Source organism: Camelus dromedarius, chromosome X (assembly GCF_036321535.1).
Source record: "Camelus dromedarius isolate mCamDro1 chromosome X, mCamDro1.pat, whole genome shotgun sequence".
Classification (NCBI taxonomy): Eukaryota; Metazoa; Chordata; class Mammalia; order Artiodactyla; family Camelidae; genus Camelus; species Camelus dromedarius.
Genome location: NC_087472.1, coordinates 557,241 through 575,311, shown reverse-complemented (window position 1 = coordinate 575,311; position 18,071 = coordinate 557,241). Strand labels below are relative to the sequence as shown.

At 40.9% G+C, this 18,071-nt stretch overlaps 1 protein-coding gene across 1 annotated transcript; it reads left to right on the top strand.

The window, feature by feature from the left end:
• Window positions 1-1,059: 1,059 nt before the first annotated feature.
• Window positions 1,060-16,453, top strand: FUNDC2 (FUN14 domain containing 2). Its single transcript, XM_031446380.2, has 5 exons — window positions 1,060-1,203; window positions 3,226-3,376; window positions 10,872-10,947; window positions 14,448-14,579; window positions 14,863-16,453. The coding sequence occupies exons 1-5, from the start codon at window positions 1,071-1,073 to the stop codon at window positions 14,938-14,940; spliced, it is 570 nt and encodes a 189-aa protein (XP_031302240.1). The 5' UTR covers window positions 1,060-1,070; the 3' UTR covers window positions 14,941-16,453.
• Window positions 16,454-18,071: the final 1,618 nt, after the last annotated feature.

The window sequence follows — 18,071 nt, the reverse complement described above, 5'->3', positions numbered from 1 at the left end:
GACAACTACTTATTTGTCCTAGGGAGACAGTCCTAGGCACAGTGTGCACAAGAGCGCGCGATAGAAACAAGTGACAGACAATAAGCAATACTTATATGTGTACCTTATGTCTATTAGAAGGTAAAGTAAGTGCTGTGCACAAAAGGAAAGTAAGCAGGACGGGAAGGAGGGGTTTTGCAGTTTTCAGTCATGGAAAGTCTCACTGAGAAGGTTACATTTCGGCAAAGGGACTTTGGTTTCTACATTAAGGGTTATAGGGAGCCACGGTAGAGTTCTGAGTAGCGGAGGGCCATGAGCTTTCTGGCAACAGTGGAAAGAATAGACATTAGCAGCACAAGGGCAGGAGCAATAGACTTGTTAACGGGGGAGGGGGACAAGAAATGATCGTGACTTGGGCTAGGATCGTAGCAGTGGAGGAGTGAGAATGGTTGAATTCACTGTGAAGGTAGCGTTTACAGTGCTGGGTGATGAATTGGATTTGTGGATTTGAGAGAGGAGTTCAGATTAACAGCAAGGTTTTGGGAAAGGTGAAGTTGCCTTGAACTGGGATGGAGTGACGAGAGGAGTGGCTTACGGGTGGGGGCGGAGAGGTGCTCTGGCACGTGGTTAAAAGGTTCCGTAGGCGTCGTACGCAAGAAAGCTCTTTTCTTTCTGAGTGCTCCTCTTGGTTATAGCGGTAGCTGTTTTTTAAATGTGTCTTCCCCTAGTGGAACAGCATCGGGCACGTAGCAGGCCCTGATAAATATTTGGTCAATGCTTCATGAACGGAGACGACAAGCCAGCTTTCTTGATTTTTAGTAAAGTGAGGGGTAGAACAGTCTTGACTCGGGAAGGGCCGCGCTGCGGTCCCGTACAACTAAGTCCTTTCTAGGAGAGAAGCCAGCCCCACAGCATCTGGCTGAACAGCCCCGCCCGTGGAGGCTTTCTGAGCACGCGCGGCTCGGCGCGCCTGCTGGGCGGGGCCGAGGGGCTCGTGACCCCGGCCGCTGAACCTTGTGACGCGGCTGCGCGCGCAGATGGGGAGGGCCCGCCGCGCGCCCCGCCCGCCCTCTTCCGCCGCCGCCGTGGGAATGGAAACATCTGCTCCACGTGCCGGAAGCCACCTTACGGTGACGGCGGCGCGCCACTCAGCGTCCTGCCGCGCCGAGCCCTTGCGGGTGTCATCGCGAGACGAGCTCGTCGAAATGGCTGCGGCCAGTCAAGGTAAGGGAAGGCGCGCGCGCGTCTGGCGCCGCGAGGAGCCGCCTGCCCGGGCTCCGGAAGAGGGAGGGCTCCGCGCCTCGCAGTCCCGGCGGAGCTCCCCCGGGGGCCCAAGCGGCGCAGGGGCGGGGAGGCCGCCTGGGGCTCGGCCCTGGCCCGGCCGCTCCCAAGGTCCGGCCAAGGTCAGCAGCCGGGCGGGAGCCGAACTGCTCCCGGGTGTTGTCCGCGCTCCGGCTCAGCAAGCCTTCCGGCCCCGCCCCTGGCAGCCTGGGCGTGGAGACATTTTGTCCCTGTTCTCGGAAGCATTCTGGCACCTTTAGACCTAGGAGGCTTCTTTATCTCTTTGGACTTTCGTCTCCAACAACAGCACACCACTGAACTTAGGTGACTCTGAGGTGTTGGATTGCACAGTGCATTTCCTCGCAAACCAGACTGCCCTCATTCACTTCAAATATGTAGGATGATCAGATAATTTGCACCTAGGAAACTGCTGTGAGAAAGTTGGTGATTGACGTCATGAATTTCAATCTTTATGATACTGATGATCACGTAATACTCTGAGCATTGATTTCCTGGGCCTATAAGCAAGTCTGCTGCCTTGTCAACATAGTGCTTACTAGCGTTTGTTGAATGACTGAAGTTGGGTGAACTAAATATCTATGCTTTGGATCCCCTATGACTGTAATTTGGCAAAATTACATGAAAGAAACCTCAAAAGTCATTTTTGTTTTCAGTGATACTCTTTAACCCACGGAGGCAGTTTCTTCTTCAACACAGCAGTGATGTTTTGTGATTACATTAGAATAAAACTTCATTGAACTAATTGTGAGGCCATAGAAGACCCAGTTCCTTAAACGTCCATATTTTCGTTCTGCTAAATTGGGCTCTGTGATCCTTATAGAATTAAGTATTCAATTATATTTTGTGTGAGAGGTGTTTTTTGTTTTAACACATACTTAGTAGTTGTAACACAATTTGTGGAAAACATTTTCTTTTCCTTACTGAATTACTTCGGTGCCATGTTATTGAAAATTAGATGACTATATGTGTACATCTACTTCTACACTGTGCCAAATACAGTAGTTTTTAAGTCTTGGCACTGGTTACCTGTATGTTAACTGTAGCTTTAAAGAAGTCTTGAAATTTTTTCAACTTTGTTCTTTTTTTCCCACAACTGTTTTGGCCACTTTTGGCACACAGTATTTTCCTAAATGATTGTTTTGGCTCCATGAAGTTTTAGGGTGATTTGTTGTGCAGCCATACCGACTGAAAAAACTATTTGAGGTCCTTTGCAGCTGCATATGAATTTTAGAAGCAGCTTCTCCGTTTCCAGATGAAAGCCTACTTTTTGACTGAGATTGCCACTCTACAGTGTTGTTTCACTTACCATGTACAGGTCTTGTGCATCTTTCATTAAATTTATCTTCCCGGAGAGAGAGGGATTAGACATTTTGTTAACTCTTTTTCCCTTTTTGAGCAGAGAAATCGCTTAACCTCTGAGTCTTCATTTATTAGTAAAATATGGTTTGATAAATAGTATCTTGTTCTATACCTACTTTGTTCTGTGGATTTAATTAGATATACACATTTATTCCTTAGCGCATTGCCACATAAGTACTAAGACCTCAATTGAACATTACCTCTTATCTTTGCCATCACTGGAGATCCACGTAATACTGCTGAGTAGTATTGAGTTACTCCTGAGAGAGACAAATGAAGAAACTCCAGTTCAGTTACGATACATTATTATTACTAACAGTTTTTCCTAGGTCCTTTCGGTTGTTTTTAAATTTGAGAGGAAAAACTAGAGTACTAATTCTGAATTCTCTAGGTTTTGTTTCTCTAAGATGTTTGTTGATTTTAGTCTGATTTTCAAAAGTTGCTGGTCAGAGTTTGAATTAATTTACTATTTAAAATAGATTAATATTTCAAGGGTCTTATAACTATCTTGGTTACCTTAAAAGTTAGAAATGGTACTGATTTATTGTAAAACTATTTTCTTATTCAGTATCCTAATTCTTGTAGGAAACTTTGAGGGAAATTTTGAGTCACTGGACCTTGCAGAACTGGCTAAAAAGCAGCCATGGTGGCGCAAGCTGTTTGGGCAGGAATCTGGGCCTTCAGCAGAAAAGTATAGCGTGGCAACCCAGCTGTTAATTGGAGGTGTCACTGGATGGTAAGTCCTGTGAAACAGGTCCGGTATCTTTTTTTGTATGATTCAGTGTTGTGGTTATAAGAACTGTCGTCTTTAACCAATGAAAATACATTGACTTTTGTGAAATTGATCATTTAATGTATACCGTACATCTAAACATGTTAAAGTGCTATTTAATAGTTATGCATGGTCAGTATTTACTTCATGCCGGGTACTCTTTTAAGTATATAGATATGTCATTTCCTTCTCACAACAACTTTGAAATTGGCACTGTTATTATCTATCCTCATTTGCACCCCCAGTTTTTCTGAGATGTAATTGACATGCAGCCCTGTGTGAGTTTCAGGGGTGCAGCATAATGATCTGACCTACGTACATCATGAAGTGATGACCACAATAAGTTGAGTGCGCACCCATCATCTCAAGTAGATACAACATTAAAAAATAGAAAAAGACACTTTTGCTTGTGATGAGAGCTCTTAGGATTTACTCCCTTAACAACTTTCATATGTAACCTGCAGCAGTGTTAGTTATACATCTGTCCTGCTGTACATTACGTTCCTAGTACTTACTATCTTATAGCTGGCAGTCTGTGCTTTTGGACTGCCTTCATCCAATCCCCCGCCCCCGTGCTTCTGTTAACCACAAATCTGATCTCTTTTTCTATGGGTTGGTTTGTTTTTGGAGTATAATTGACCTATAATTAGATGTTAGTTTCTGGTGCACAACATGGTGATTCGGTTCCTCTATGTATTTTAAAATGATCATCACAGTAAGTCGTTACCATCCGTCAGCGTACGAAGTTATTGAATTACTACTGACTGTGTTCCCCGCGTTTCATCCCCGTGACTCATTTGTTGTGTAACTGGAAGTTTGTGCCTCTTAATCTCCCTCACCTGTTTCTCTCACCACCCTCCCCTCTCCAGTCTGACAACCACCTGTTTGTTCTCTGCATCTATGACTCTGTTTTGTTTTGCTTATTCATTTGTTTTCTTTTTTAGATTCCACATATGAGTGAAATCATATGGTATTTGTCTTTCTCTGTCTGACTTACTTCACTTAGAATGATCATCTCTAGGTCCATCCATGTTGCTGCTGCAAATGGCCTTTATTTAATTCTCTTTTATGATGATCCTCTACATTCTTGTGAGCACTTGACATTGTCAGACTGATACATTTTTACCAGTCTGAAAGCTGGTGGTATCTCCAGTGCTTTTCATTACATTGCACTACTCCCCTTTGATTAGGTCTGTATTGTGAACATAAGTGCTTTGTTGGTTGTACATATTGCAGATATTTTTACTCATTCTGCTTTCTGTGATTGTCTTCTCTTTCTTTTCTTTTTTATTGAAGTATAGTTAATTTACAATGTTGTGTTAGTTTCTGGTATACATACAGCCTAGTGATTCAGTTATACATACATATGTATGTACATACAATTTTTCATATTCTTTTTCATTATAGGCTGTTAGAAGACATTGAATATAGTTCCCTGTGCTCTACAGTGGGACCTTGCTGTTGATCTGTTCTGTATATAGCAGTGTGTATCTGCTAATCCCAAACTCCTAATTTATCCCTCCCCCCCTTTCCCCTGTGGTTGTCTTTTCATTTCTCTTTTGGTATCTTTTGATGAACTGATGTTAATTTTAATGTTGGTCAGTTTTATAAATGTTTACCTCAGTGGTTAATAATTTTTGTGTCTTATTTAATCTTTATCTACCCCATGTGCTAGAACTTTGTTGTTATACTTTTCACATTTAGATTTATAGACCCACCTGGACTTTTTTTGGGCGCTTGATGTGTGGTAGAGTCCTTTTTTCATCTTTTTTCCCCATGTGGAATATCCAATTGTCCCAACTCAGTTTATTGCATTTTCCTGCTACTTTGCCGCAACACCTCTGCATACGTCAGCAGCAGTGTGTGCGCAGGTGCGATCTTGTCCTTCTGGAACTTCTTGGCTAGTCTCTTTTTTTCTTACTTTGTTAAACAGTTTAATAAATTGGCATATCATAAGCTGCACCTGTTGAACGTATAGATTTGAAAAGTTTTGACATGTACACATTCATACCATCACCACCAGCAAGATAGTGAACATATCCATCACTCTGAGAGTTCCTCTTCCTCTCTGGGATCTCGCCCTCCTCCCTTTCATGCCCCCGTGGCCGCTGATCTGCTTTCTGTCACGATGGATCACTTTGCATCTTCTAGAATTATATATATAAATGGAATTATACAGGACACATTCTTTTTTGTCTGGCCTTTTTCTTTCACTTAGCATACTAATTTCGAGGTTCATCTTTGCTGTTTGTGTACCAACCAGTAGTTCATTCCTTTTTATTGCTGAATGGTCATCCACTATATGGATGAACCAGTTTGTTTATCTAGTCACCTCTGATGAATAATGTTTGTTTCCACTTTGGGGCTAAAACTGCTATGAATTTGTGCACAAATCTTTGTATGAACATATACTTTCAGTTCTTTTGGGTAAATACCTAGAAATAGGTTGACTCAGTCATAGTAAGTGAATGCCTTAACTTTTTAAGAACCTACCCAGCAATTTTCTAAAGTACCATCTTACATCTTCATCAATTTCCACACATCCTCACTGACACTTGGCATAATGTCTTTTTTTTGAAGTATAGTTGATTTATAATACTATATTACTTTCAGGTGTACAGCATAGTGATTCAGTATTTTTAGTGATTATACTCCATTAAAAGTTACTACAAGATAATGGCTAAAATTTCCTATGCTGTACTGTATATCCTTGTTGCTTCTCTGTTTTATATACAGAAGTTTGTACCTCTTAATCCCCATCCTTACCATGCCCCTCTCCCTCTCCTCTCCCCACTGGTCACCACTAGTTTGTCTTCTGTATCTGTCAGTCTATTTCTGGCATAATGTCTTTTTGCTTGTGAACATCATAGTGGGTATAAAGTGATGGTTCACTGTGGTTTTAATTTACATTTCTCTGATTATAAAGATGTTGAGCATCTTTCCACAGGTTTATTTTTACCATCCATGTATCTTTGGAGGGGCATCTGTTTCGGTATTTTCTACATATTTTTATTGGGGTGTTCTCTCTCACTACCGAGTTGTGAGGGTTCTTTATGTATTCTGTATAAAAGTCTTACATCAGATATGTGATTTGCAAATATATTTTTCTACTCTAGTTTTATTATCTTGACAGTGTCTTTCAAAGAGAAGTTCGTAATGTTGAAATGCAGTTTATGAACTCTTTCTTTTATAGCTTTTGGTGTTATATCACCAAGATTTTCTCTTACGTTTTCTTCTGCATGATATATAGGGTTAGATTTTCATTTAGTTCCATGGTCCATTTTGGTTTACTTTCTGTGTATGTTGCAGGGTAGGAATCTGAGTTCCTTTTTTGCATGTATATCTGATGTGTCCACACAATTTGCTGAAAAGGCTATACTTCTTTACACTGAATTGCTTTTGCACCTATGTTGAAAATCGATTGACTGTATGTCTTTGTTGAATTGATTTGTCTATCTTGGTTCCAATATCACCCTGTTTTTGATTAAGGTAAGTTTATAGTAAGTCATGAGATAAGTTAATGTGAATCTTACAAGTGTGTTTTTCAAAGTTGATTTGGCTGTTCTAGGTGCTTGGCATTTTCATATGAATTTTAGAATCAGCTTGCTGCCAATTTCTACAAAAAGCCTAACAGCATTGACCTATAAACATCGTTTATCTCTCCATTTGTTTAGATTTCTTTTAATTTCTCTCAACAATGCTTTGCAGGTCTTGCACATCTTATATCATATTTATCCATAAATATTTTGTTTTTTGGTGTTGCTGTAAATGCTGTTACTTTTAAAATTTCAATTTGTCACTGTTCATTGCTTTTGTTATAGAAATGCAGTTGATTTTTGTATATTGACCCTCACTGAAGTCCCTAGTTTGCAGAGTTTGAGGGTCCCCAAACGTAGCCTCACGTTTGATGACTCCCTAGGAGCAGTCACAGAGCTTGCTGAGGGCTGCTGTACTCGTGGATACCATTTCTTACAGCAAAAGGGTACAGAGGCGCTTGGGGCAAAGTTCAGGAAGGTGGACTCTGTGTGTTTAAACTGGGCTTCTTGTAGGCGGCATGTAGATGTGTCTTCCTTTTTTAAAATCCAATTTGACAATCTCTTCCTTTTTTGTTATTATTGGGTTTAAATTTATCATCTTGGTATTCTCTTTTTTTCCTTTTGGATCAAATATACATGTATGTGTATATATGTATAATAAAAATAGGTATATTGTGTATGTGTGTGTGTGTGTATGTACCTTTTTTTTGGTTGAGGTGAAATACACATAACAAAAAACTAACCATTTTAAAGTATAAAATTCAGTGGCATTTAGTACATTCACACTTTTGTGTAACCACCCCAAAATAAAACCCATCCCTGTTGAGCAGTTACTCCCCATTGTCTTCTCCCCTCCACACACCACTTAGCAAAATGTTTTTGATGCTCACTCACATTGTAGTGTGCATCAGGACTTCATTCCTTTTTATGGCTTTTTAATTCATTTGTTCATTTTTGGGCATTTGGGTTGTTTTCACCTTTTGACTCTTGTGAATGGTACTGCTATGAATGTTTGTGTACAAGGTATTTGTTTGAGTTCCTGTTTTCAGGTCTTTAGGAGGAGTGAAATTGCGTGATCATATGGTGATTCTGTGTCTAACAGTTTAGAATCATTTAACTGTTTCCATAGTGGCTGATCCATTTTACACTTTCATCGGCAGGGTACAAGGGTTCCAGTTTTTTTACATCTCACCGACACTTGTTATTTTCCTGTTTTTAAAAAGTGGGTGTAAAGTGTCGCGGTTTTTATGCCTAATGATGTTGCCCGTCTTTTCATGTGCTTGCTGGCCATTTGTCCATCTGCTTCGGAGAAATGTTTATTCAGGTCCTTTGCCTATTTTTAAATTGAGCTGTTTGTGTTTCTGTTGTTGAGTTGAAATAATTCTTTCTTTTGATACAGACATGATTTTATTTTCTTCTGTTCTTTAAATTGTGTTTTCACTGTCTTGATAATGTGCATTGATGCACAAAAGTTTCTAATTTTGATGAAGTCCAGCTTATTTCCTCTTTTCTTTTTTGCTTGGATCACATACTTTTCATAATTCTGTTCATAATTTCTCTTTCTTGGTTTATTAGCTGTCTCTTAATTGTGTAATTTTAGTGATTGCTTTAGAGTTTATAGGATACATCTTTTACTTACCCTGCTCTTTCGTCAAAAGATACAACCACTTCACATAGAATACTTCCATTTTACCTCTTTACCCTTTGTTTTCATTGTCATGCATTTTACTTTTACATCTGTTATAAATGCATAATACATTCTCATTATTTTCCTTAAACGTTGAATTCTCATAGTTTTTAATAATGAAAATGAAACCTTTCATATTTACCCCATAGTTTATTTCTTGTGCTCTTCATGCTTTTGTGTGTATCCAGATTTCCATCTGGTATCAGTTTCCTTTGCTTGAAAGATTTCCTTTTAACATTCTTTGTACTTTTCTTCTGCTGATGATTTATTTTTCAGCTTTTATATATCTGAGAAATGTCTTCACTTCATCTTTGTTTTTTGAAAGCTATTTTTTACTGGGTAAAGAATTCTAGATTGACAGAGTTCCCCCCACCCCCGTACTTTAAAAATGTTCCATTATCATTTGGCTTGCATTATTTTCTGTGAGAAATGTGCTGTTTCTGAATTTTATTCCTCTGTACCTAATATGTCCCTCCCTCCCTTTCAGGCTGCTTTTAAGATTTTTCTCTTTATCATTTGTTTTATGCATTTTGATTGTATTGTATCTTTGTATAGTTTTCTTTGTGTTTCTTATGCTTTGAGTTCATTAAGCTTTTCAGATCTCCCTCCAGTTTTCATCAAATTTGGAATATTTTTCTCATTATTTCTTCAAATATTTTTTCTATCCCTCAGCAATTCCAATTAGACAAATTTCACTGCTTGAAATTTTCCCATAGTTCACTGACACTGTTTTTTTCAACTTTTTATTTTGAGGTAACTGTAGATTCACAGGTGCTTGTTAAAGCTAACCCAGAGAGAACCCACATACCCTTCCCCCAGGCTTCCGCAGTGTATGACTGTAATTCAGTATCACAACCATGTTCATGTATTTTTCTGTTTCATTTTGATAGTTCTTATTGTTATGTCATGTTTTACTAATCTTTTCTTCTATAGTATCTAAGCTTGTTAATTCCATCAAGTGTACGTTCTTTCCTCTAGCTTCTTGAATACATAGAAGCTAGAGGAAGGAATACAGTCTTAAAAACTTCTAATGGTTTTGGATGCATTTGTGCCATTTCTAGGTTGCTTTCAATTTATTTTATTTTTTCATCATTGTGGGTCTATTTTCCTGCTTTGCATGCCTGGTAATTTTTAATTGGTTGGCAGTATTGTGAATTTTCGTTTATTGAGGGCAGGATATCTTTTCTATTGCTATATAATTGATTCTTGGTTCTTGTTCTGGGACACATTTACACATGGCTTAAAGAATTCCACATATGTTCTGTTCTTTACTCTATAGAACTCATTTTAAAGATGAAAGAGACTGAGAAGAAAATTACTGGAGTTTATATATACTTCCTTTTTTCTCCCAATTTCTTTGAAGGAGAAAAACACCTTTATCTATGATGTTAGGTTTTTCAAAAAAGGTGGGAGAAATGAGGGCTAGGTCATGGTCCAGCTGGTTGCATTTATCTCTGATTAAACAGTCTCAGTTGCAGAATGTCAGTTAATGCTTTCATGTGAGGGACTTAGGGCCAGTGGATGCAGGGTGCAGGCAATTTACTTCAGTTTATAATCAGATTTAAGAATTAAGATGAGTCCTTACTGTTTATTTACTAGACCTACCACCTCCACTTTAGAAGTCCCTTCTGAGATATATCTAGCTTTCGTTTAAGAACATTTAAAATCCTGGTGAGGTCTTCTATTTTAAGATATATTTATTATTTTCTCCTACTGAGCTGAACTGTATCAAGGGGAAAGTGGTAGAAAATGAAGGCAGACAGGTAATGGGGAAATGGGGAGCCTAGACGTACGGGTAGGCTTTTACAAGCCGTCTTCAGGGCCAAGTTTTCTGGAAAGGACACACTTGTGTTTTATGTGCTCGCTGCTCCCTCCTTGCCGTCTCCACCGAATGCCTTCGCCCAGCCCGCCAGCCCCCTTCCCTCCTGTGCCGCCGGCGCAGCCTGCACGCCGGAGTCTGCTGTTCTTCCTCCCTGCTTTGATCCATTCTCCACAATGTAGCCAGATTCATCTTTTACAAACATACTTGGGAGTTTTAAGGGATTTGCTCAAGAGCACAAAATTAAGTAAGTAGAAGAGCCAAGAGTGGAGCCAGGGTCTTTCTGAGGCTTTGTGTCTGGAGAAGGAAGGGGCTGGAACATCCCAAGGTGAGTAGGATCTGAACGTTGTTCCAAGTGCATGTTTGTGTTTATCTGACAACGTATTAACTTGTCTGATGTTGCTTTGGTTTTTGTAGGTGCACGGGTTTCATATTCCAGAAGGTTGGAAAGTTGGCTGCAACAGCTGTGGGAGGTGGATTTTTTCTCCTTCAGGTCTGTATGTGAACTGTTCCTCTCTGCTTGCTGTTCCACTTGTCTGTTAGGAATAGAACAGAGTGTGTGGCAGTGTGACACTGGGGTAGCCTTTGTACTTGTTTTCGTGTACTGTTTGACCAGGATCCAGAGCAGTTGGTGTTGAGAAGTGAGGGCTAAATGACACTGCAGTCAGATGTCCTCTGCTGTCTCTCCGCCCAGAGTTTATTTTAGAACCACTGGGTGCTGGTTTTTTGAGGCTGGTCTGTAGCGTTGGTTTGCAAACTTGACTCCATATCGGAATCACCTTGGAGTTTTAAAAAAAACACGGATGCTTAGGGCCTGCCCCCCCCCCCATTTGATTTCATGGGGGTAGGTGTCCTTGTATATCAGAATATTTTTCAGAATTTGTTTTTTAATTGAAGTATGGTTTTTTTTGTTAATGGAGGTACTGGAGATTGAACCCAGGACCTCGTGCGTGCTGAGCATGTGCTCTACCACTGAGCTCTGCGCTCCCCCCAGTTGAAGTATGGTTGGTTTACAAATGTGTTAGTTTCAGATGTACAGCAAAGTGATTCAGTCATATATATACGCACATATTCCTTTTCAGATTCTTTTTCATTATAGGTTATTACAATATATTGAATATAGTTCCCTGTGCTGTGCAGTAGAAGCTTATTGTTTTTCAATTCTATATATAGTAGTGTATATATGTTAATCTCAAATCTCTGATTTATCTCCCCATGTCCTCCCTGGTAACCATAAGTTTGTTTTCTATGTCTGTGAGTCTGTTTCTGTTTTGTAAATAAATTCATTTGTATCATTTTTTAGATTCTACATGTAAGTAATATCACACAGTCTTTGTCTTTCTCTGACTTATTTCACTTAGCATAAGAACCCCCTCCAGGTCCATCCCTGTTGCTGCAAGCGGCATTGTTTCATTCTTTTTTATGGCTGAGTAGTGCTCTATTGTATCTGTACACCACCTCTTCTTTATCCAGTCATCTGTTGATGGATGTTTAGGTTGCTTCCATGTCTCGGCTGTTGTAAATAGTGCTGCTGTGAACACTGGGGTGCACGTGTCTTTTCGAATTGGAGTTTTCTCTGTCGGAATCTTTTTAAACTTCCAAGGTGATTCTAATATGCAGCAGAGTTTGAGAACCACTGCTCTGTACGAGCCATACTTTGTTGAATTGTGCCAGAGTCTCTGGATTCGAGCCCTCATTTTAGCAAGGTAACTTCTACATGAGAATCAGAATTGGAGTGGGCTTTCCAGATGGGTTGGGTGAAAGTTAAATGTGTGGTGGAGGGAAGCTGCTGACCGATGGGCCAGGGATAGAGTTCTAGATTGACAGGGTCTCCCGCATACTTTTTTTCCTAAATTTTAGAGCAGCCTTGTTTAATTATTTTTAAAAGTTCTGTTTAAGTTGCATGGGAACCATATAGATACATTTGGGAAGAATTAATATCTTTTATGATATTGAGTCATCTTTCTGTGAGCATGGGCTTTCTCTCCATTTACTTAGGTCTTCTTTAATGTCTTTGCCTAAACTTTTATTATTTTTCCCATTTAGATCTTGTACATCTGTGGTTCAGTTTTATTCCTGTACCTTATAACAGCTTTAGGTGCTCTTCTGGCTTTCCTCAGGTACTCACCTTTGCCCTAAGGCTGTGTCCCAGTTGGGCTCACAATGATACAACTACTGATGTAGAACATCTTTTCATGTGCTTATTTGCTGTCCAGATATCCTTTCTGGTGAAGTGTCTATTCAGATCTTCTGCCCTTTTTTAAATTGAGTTGTCTGTTTCTATACTTTTTATTCTGTCCTGTTAATCTGTCTGTCTGTCTGTCCCTTTTTCACTACCTCAGTGTCTTGATTGCTGTAGCATTGTAGTAAGTTTTAAAATTAGATAGTGTGATTCCTCCAAGTCTGTTCTTTTTCAGAATTGTTTTGGCTGTTCTAGTTCCTTTGTCTTTCCATACACATTTTAGAACCAGCTTGTCTATATATCTGTAAAACGTCTTGCTGGGATGGGGACTGCAGTCACTGTAGCTCAGTTTGGAGAGAATTGGACCTCGGTTGTATGTTGAGCCTTCCATTCCATGCACACAGCCTGCCTCTCCATGTATCTGACTTCATTTGCAGGACAGTGTTGAATAGGAGCAGGCCGAGCGGACGCCTCTGGCTTGTTCTTAGCACTGGGTGAAAGCGCTCCGCCTGTGCCCAGGAAGCGTGTGTTTGTAGATGCTCTTTATCACGTTGAGGAAGTTCCTCCTTTATTTCTGCTTTTCCGAGAGTTTTTATCATGAATGTGTGTTGAATTTTGACAAAATGTTTTTGAGTCCTGCCTGGAGTCTAGGCCAGGGGATACTGGAGGGACAATGCGACACGCACAGCTCTGGCCTTCTCCAGTCAGATGCCCTCTTTGCCATCAGAATCTTCAAGTAGTTCTATGTACTTTGTCCTGTGGGAGACAGAGTGGAGTAAAGGAGTCAGAATTTTAATTTAGCATACAGTTTTTGAGATTCGATTATGTTGCTGCTATAAGTGGTCTGTTCTTTTTAGTTCTGAGTAATATCTTGTTGGGTGAACATGGCCCAATTTGTGTGGATGGATATTTGGGTTGTTTCCAGTTATTGACTGTTACAAGTAAAGCTGCTATGAAAAGCTGATAAAAAATGATAGTAGCTAATTAATTTTAATGTTCATTTCCTTGATTACTTGTGAAGTAGCTAAAACAGACTAGAGGAAGAGCAAGGATGTAGAAAAAGACTAGACAGTAGAGAAGAATTTCAGTTTTAGGTATTTCGAGATATCCAGGTAGAGCTAATTTATCGTGGAAGATTGGTGGACTGTGATCAGGCTCCTCAGTCCTTGGATAGCGCTGAGCCGTCAAGTATGACACATACTTGAATCAGTTTTATTCTCTTCACACGTTCCTGATGAAATTGTTTTTGCTGTGTTTGGGCCTGCTGTCTTTCCCAAGGGAAGAAGGCATATTCTTAGGTATATTTGGATGTGCTTCTCCCGGTTCCCCTTAAATGAACTTACTTATGAGAGGCTCAGTGGGGTCATGTTCTGGAAGACTTCTTTCTGAGCAGCAGTGATCACTACCTGATAGCCTTGCTCTGTTCATATTGTCAAGAAACTCAGACTTATGTTGGCTTTAAGGTTTCTTTGTGTTCCATTTGACTTCTAATTCTGATTTTCATTTTGCCATTCTTTTTAAGCTAACTTAAAACTTTATAGAGATTAGTAAGAGTATAAATACAGTAAAAGAATTGCCAGCAGTCACTGAAGGCCAGTTTGTTGATTTCCGGTGCCAGGCCTAGGGCCTTGCATGTACGGTGGGTGCTGAGTAGATGTTAAATGAATGTCATTGTCATACAAAAAACTGGATGGCAAGTGTCTACAAAATAGCAAGTAAGAAGGGTTTTTGACAATGCATTTCAGTGATTTATCCTGAGAAAGAGAAATAAGAATGTGTTTCTTTTCTTCCTGTTGGTTTTGAAACTACAGCTTGCAAACCATACTGGGTACATCAAAGTCGACTGGCAGCGCGTGGAGAAGGACATGAAGAAAGCCAAGGAGCAGCTGAAGATCCGTAAGAGCAACCAGATACCTACGGAGGTCAAAAGCAAAGCAGAGGAGGTGAGACTTACCTTGTTCACGTACAGTGTGTGTAGACACACCAATTTGTCGGCCTTACCTGGAGTATCTTCACCTTAGAGGCATTTTCAAAGGTTAAACCCACAAGGATCAATAGAAGGTTTGGTGACTTTTGTTGGCGAGTGAGGGTGCAAAGTGTATACCATGAAAATAGCCATGGACAATGGGTAGACAAAGACCCAGCATCTCACCTTCTGATCTGTGTCCTACTTCCTAATAACAATATCCTTAGCAGAATAACTGATGTGCTGTCTTCTGTTCCTAGGTGGTGTCATTTGTGAAGAAGAATGTTCTGGTGACTGGTGGATTTTTTGGAGGCTTTCTCCTTGGCATGGCATCCTAAAAAGGATGACTTCACTTCCAACCAGCAGCCTCTTCACTCCATCATAGGACACCCAGTCTCTACTCCTCCTCTTCTCCCGTGCCTTTATCCCTGCCATGGCCTATCTGCTGGTGCAAGGTGATGCGGCCCTACTGTGAGCTTGATGGCAGCGGAAGACACCATAGACTTAGCTCTCCTCCCAGCCTGCTCCCCACTTGACTAACCTGTAGGTCAGTGAGAATATTCCTTTCTCCCTATGTAAGCTACTTACCAGAATATGGTGCAAGATGGTGGAGGATGAGTGGATCCTCAAAAGTTGTCTCCAGCTTGATTTGGAAGAGAAATAGCAAGCGCATAGGATACCTGATTTTGTGCCGCTTGGAAGGGGACTGAATACATTTGCCTTTAAGCATGAAAGATGTTGGTACCCTGGTGTCTGCTTTCTTTTTTAGTAGATTTCAGATTGGCTAGAAATTATCCCAACAAAATGGCAGCATACACACTATAATTGAGAAAGCTGAACATGGAACGACCTTGTACTGAAGGTACATGATGCTGAGCTGGAGGCGTAGTCCTTGGTGGGAAGGTCTTTAAGGAGACCACTCAATAGGTGCATTCGTCAGACTGGGCAAATCATTTAGAGGCATTAAGGTATTATCTAGGGATGTTTTCCACCATATGAGATAAGGCATATTGTGGCTATTTCCAAAGGACTTATTATGGCAAAATTGGTGACTTTAGGTGGAAGAGTGAAGACCCTCTTGGATTTCTGTTTAATAGACAAGGTTTTAAAGTGGTGGCATTCCAAGCATTTGAGAATTGAGAACGGTAACGATAGCACATGGGAAGTAAATTTTTTACAGATTACATTTCAGGATGACCTCAACTCTTAGGAATTTTCTTTAAAATAAAAGTTTATAGACATGCCCATGCTTAGAAACATAACACATTTTTCTCTAATGGCCTGTTAGAGTGTCTATAACATCCCCTCCAGGAAGGCAGGGCTTCTGTCTTCGGTGTCACACCCAGGGAGCTAAGTGCCTAAAGGTGCTCAGTATTTGTTGACTGTATGAATAATGAACTCATAGAAAAGTATCTGGAAAAGGGACTGATACACAGGATTACTTGAGAATTTGAATTCTGAAAATGCAGAAAACTTGGAATTAACTCTTCAACTTGCAGGTGATATCTCGCAAAATGTATGTTTTTAATGCCTTCCTTTTGAAATGTTTGACTTTTATCTTGGGAGTGGTGTGTTGAATTTGGAAATTGTAGCTACCAGTGGATGTGTGGGATTTTTTAGAATTCATTTGCATTTTTCTCCTTATTATGTTATGCTAGTATTTTAAGGCAGCATAAGTTAGTTTGCTTGCAGTATGTGTGAGTCATCCCTGAGTCATAACGGTACGAGCCACTTTGTTCCGTATTTTTGTACCAGAACTCAAAACATTTTTTTTCTCTTTTTATTATGGAAACTTTCAGACATATTACCTATCAAGCAAGATCATTAAATTATAGCTTGTTGATAAAAAAATGCCAAATGTATTGTTTTATCATATTTTGGTGTGTCTTTAAAAGGTTAAGAACTCTCTTTAAACATCATAAGGATGATACCTTATTATCATACCCACATAACCCCACCCAGACCACTGGAATAGGGGCTGCAGAACCTAACTGAGGTGCCCTGTGCCCGTGTGCACTGCTTGTGGGGCGAGTGGCCTTTCCATGTCTGTTCTCCTGTATCAGTGATGACAACGGAGATGAGCAGGTTCATGTGAGCTGCTTCGAGCAGGTTATGAGAGATGATAGAGTGAACTAAGGTCCCTCCCAAGGGCCACGCTTAGATCGCTATCATGGGGTGGCTTCATCCTATTGCATTGCGAATGGCCTGGTGAGTGTGCCGATGTTGAACGGTGGCACCTCGGGTTGCAGCTAAGCCGAAGTGTACTTCACTGATGGCAGTTAGGGGAGCCTCCAAATTGAGGCCCCGTTGCCAGCGTCTTTGCTTCAGGTGCTGAAAGGAGAGAGACTTCCCCTGAAAGAACCCCTGCCACCCCTTCATGCAAAACCGAGACCCCAGGACCAGGCAACCGCGCCCAGGACTGCTGTGTGTTCATGCGATGGGCAAGGCCTGTGTCATGAGGCGCGTGCTTTCCTCTGCGGGGCAGCTTTTCCTTGACTGATGGAGGGACTGAGTGTTTTCAGTCTTGGCTTTGAACGTCTTTGGGGTTTTGGCTCCCTGGGCTGGTGGTGATGGTAACACCACACTTGGGGCTTCTGTGCCTGTAGTTTGGCCTGGCTGGGGAGGACCTCTGACCCTGAGTGCTGCCCGTACCAGCGCGGAAACATCCTGTGAGGCTTCTCTCCCTTTTTCCTCCTGGCCCCAGAGCCCCTGTGTGCTCTTTCTGTCCCCCCACCCCCCAGCATCCTTCCTTGTGACGGGACCAGGTACGATGGGGACTAGCGGCTGATAATGTACAAGCAAGACTTTTGTCCTGCTGTCTGGGCTTCTCACCACTCAGACTTGGACTATCAGCAGCAGGACAGCGGCGGGTCTGGACTCCTGCACCTAGTCTTCCGCTACCTGGTCCAGGAGAGGTGACAGCGCCCCCTACTGGACCTGGCAGAACACAGGACATGAGTAAAGGAGTGAATCTCACATCATTCTCACTGAGATGCTCTTGGAGTGGGTGCTTCTGGTTTTGAAATACGGTTACTGTTTAATCAGCTGTTGTAAAAATGTTCTCAACGTCATCCTTTGTTTGATATTTGCCAGAAAGATGGACATGACTAATGCTTGGGCTTTTAATGGAAATGTCTACTTTTGTATAGTTTGGTAAATGCAATAAATTTCTGGGTGAAAAAAATGGTGTAGGGTTAGATTTGGAATATCTGAGTCTCATTAATGTTTCATGATGATCTCAGTGTCTTCCCTGAGGGAAACTTAAGGCAAAATCTGACAGCTGCCCTCTCTGCTCCCTCCACCAACTTAATCAGCTTCATTTCTTTGTCATGAACCCCAGGTCTGGGACCATATCCCAAGATCAGACGAGATTAGGCTCATTCAGGGTGGTATGGCTGTTCTGGGGCCTTCTTAATCATGTATTGACTTGCCCAAACTGTCTACCTTTCTGAATGTGAAATGGTAAGAA